Here is a 2,085-nt window from a genome sequence, read left to right on the forward strand (position 1 = left end):
TTTTATGTTACTTATTTATTTGATTTGGGGCTTGTTTTAAAATTTCAATTTAGTTTTGTTATTTACATTTACATTTATATTTAAATTTTATTTAGCAGACGCTTTTATCCAAAGCGACTTACAATGAGGACAAGAGAAGCAATCAAAACCAACAAAAGAGCAATAATATACAAGTGCTATATTAGTATATTATTATAGTGTTATATTATAATTTCACAAAGAAACGCGCAGCATTTTTTCCAAGCAATAATAAAAGGACACATTTAATTTGTAATTTGTCTTAAATCTCATTTTGTTAAAAAATAAATAAATTGAGTGAATCGTTACATCCCTACTACTAACTGTACTAACTAAACCAATGTTTCATAAATAATGATAGAAGTTCTAAACTTTACCTGACCTAAATATTTACCAAAATATTAATGCTATGTTAAAATAAATAATACAACAATAATTAGCACCATAGAATTACAGAACCATAAAAAAAATTGTTAAACAAATTTTTTTTTATATTGTGTTATCATAATTGTGCTGCTTAGTTTTTTTTTTTTCAAAACATTATGCATTTTTTCAAAATTGTTTTATGAATAAAAAGATCAAAAGAGCTGCATTTATTTGAAGTAGAATTCTTTTGTTATATATTATAAATGTCTTTACTGTGACATTTGATCAATTGAATGCATCCTTGCTGAATAAAAGTATTAATTTCTTTTAAAAAAATCTTACTGCACCATTTTGAACAGTAGTGAATACATAATTTTATTCAATCATATTTGTTATACAGAGTTCACAGCAGTTGTTGACTTGTTTTCCGTGATTGTAATAATGTTAAACATGTTCACTCATGTGGTAAAGTCAATTTGATTGCAATTTAAAGGCAATGCTTTATTCATTTTCATTCAATTTTTCACCCAGAATAAGCACTGACTACACACTTATCATAGTTCAGAAAACTGCAAGCTGATAAACTGGTTTGAAATGGTTTGATCTCTAAGATTTTGCTGCCACCTTGTGGAAACTAAGTGTATGAGTAGTGAACGTCGGTTTTGTTTACACAAATCGGTCAATCATGTTAGAATTAAACGTTTTATTACTTTCTTTTGGTTTTGTTTTTTTAATAAATCAGTTGCCATATTTCTCAAAATCCATTCCATGCACAGTAAAATCCGTTTCTTAGTATCTGCCTGATTCCTTTTTCCTTTCAGGTGCATTGAAGCTCTTGTTGTTTACTGTCAGGCGGGAAAAAAGGAGGAACCATATGTTACCATTTCAAGAAAGATCAAGCTAAAGCATGGCAGAGGCTTAGGCCCAGCCTTCGAATGTGAGATCGGACATTCAGAGCGCAAACTAGCCGTCCACCGCAATGCCTTCAAACGCACAGCTGTCATCCAGGCCTTCCTAGGCTCCACTCCACAGCTCACTCTACAGCTCTATGCCACCATCCAGGAAAAATATGTCCTTCCCACACGGCGTAAGTCTGAATTCTTTACCAGCTACCAAATGTAATATTGGTAACACTTTACAATAAAATACTATTAAATAATGGTAGTTAACGTGTTTACCTTAAAATGAAAATTACATGAAAATGTACTTACCCTCAGGCCGTTCAAGGTGTAAATGAGTTTTTTTGTTCATCAGAACAGATTTCACATCATTTCACATCAGATTTCAAATCATTTACACCTTGGATGGCCTGAGAGTGAGTACATTTTCCGCTAATTTACATTTTTGGGTGAACTATTGCTTACAATGGGTGAACTATAACAAACAATGAGCATTACATTTGTTACAATGTTTATTGTTCTTGTTAACATTGTTAGCTGAGGTCCATTATACAGTAGGGCTGCACAATTAATCGAATTTCTAATCGCAATTACAATTACGGATGCCAATAATATTTCCAGATACAACATTTGATTTTAATAATGTATTGGTAAATGCTGAAATTAACGATCTAATAGGGCTGCACGATTATGAAAAAAATCATAATTGTCGATTATTCCCTTGAAGTTGTAATTGCGATTATTAATTACGATTATCACAATATACATTGAATGATGTTTATACGATTGTTTGAAGCAACTA

At 31.0% G+C, this 2,085-nt stretch overlaps 1 protein-coding gene across 2 annotated transcripts in view; it reads left to right on the top strand.

Moving 5' to 3' along the window:
* LOC107740159 (membrane transport protein XK-like) overlaps positions 1-2,085 on the top strand; it is an 8,781-nt gene that overhangs the window by 4,121 nt on the left and 2,575 nt on the right. For both annotated transcript variants that reach the window (XM_016552494.1, XM_016552493.1), the window contains one exon: positions 1,206-1,471. In XM_016552494.1, coding sequence (XP_016407980.1) covers positions 1,206-1,471 — 266 coding nt within the window. The remainder of the gene's footprint in view (positions 1-1,205; positions 1,472-2,085) is intronic.

Source organism: Sinocyclocheilus rhinocerous, unplaced genomic scaffold, assembly GCF_001515625.1.
Source record: "Sinocyclocheilus rhinocerous isolate Xijiao unplaced genomic scaffold, SAMN03320098_v1.1 scaffold584, whole genome shotgun sequence".
NCBI classification, from domain to species: domain Eukaryota; kingdom Metazoa; phylum Chordata; class Actinopteri; order Cypriniformes; family Cyprinidae; genus Sinocyclocheilus; species Sinocyclocheilus rhinocerous.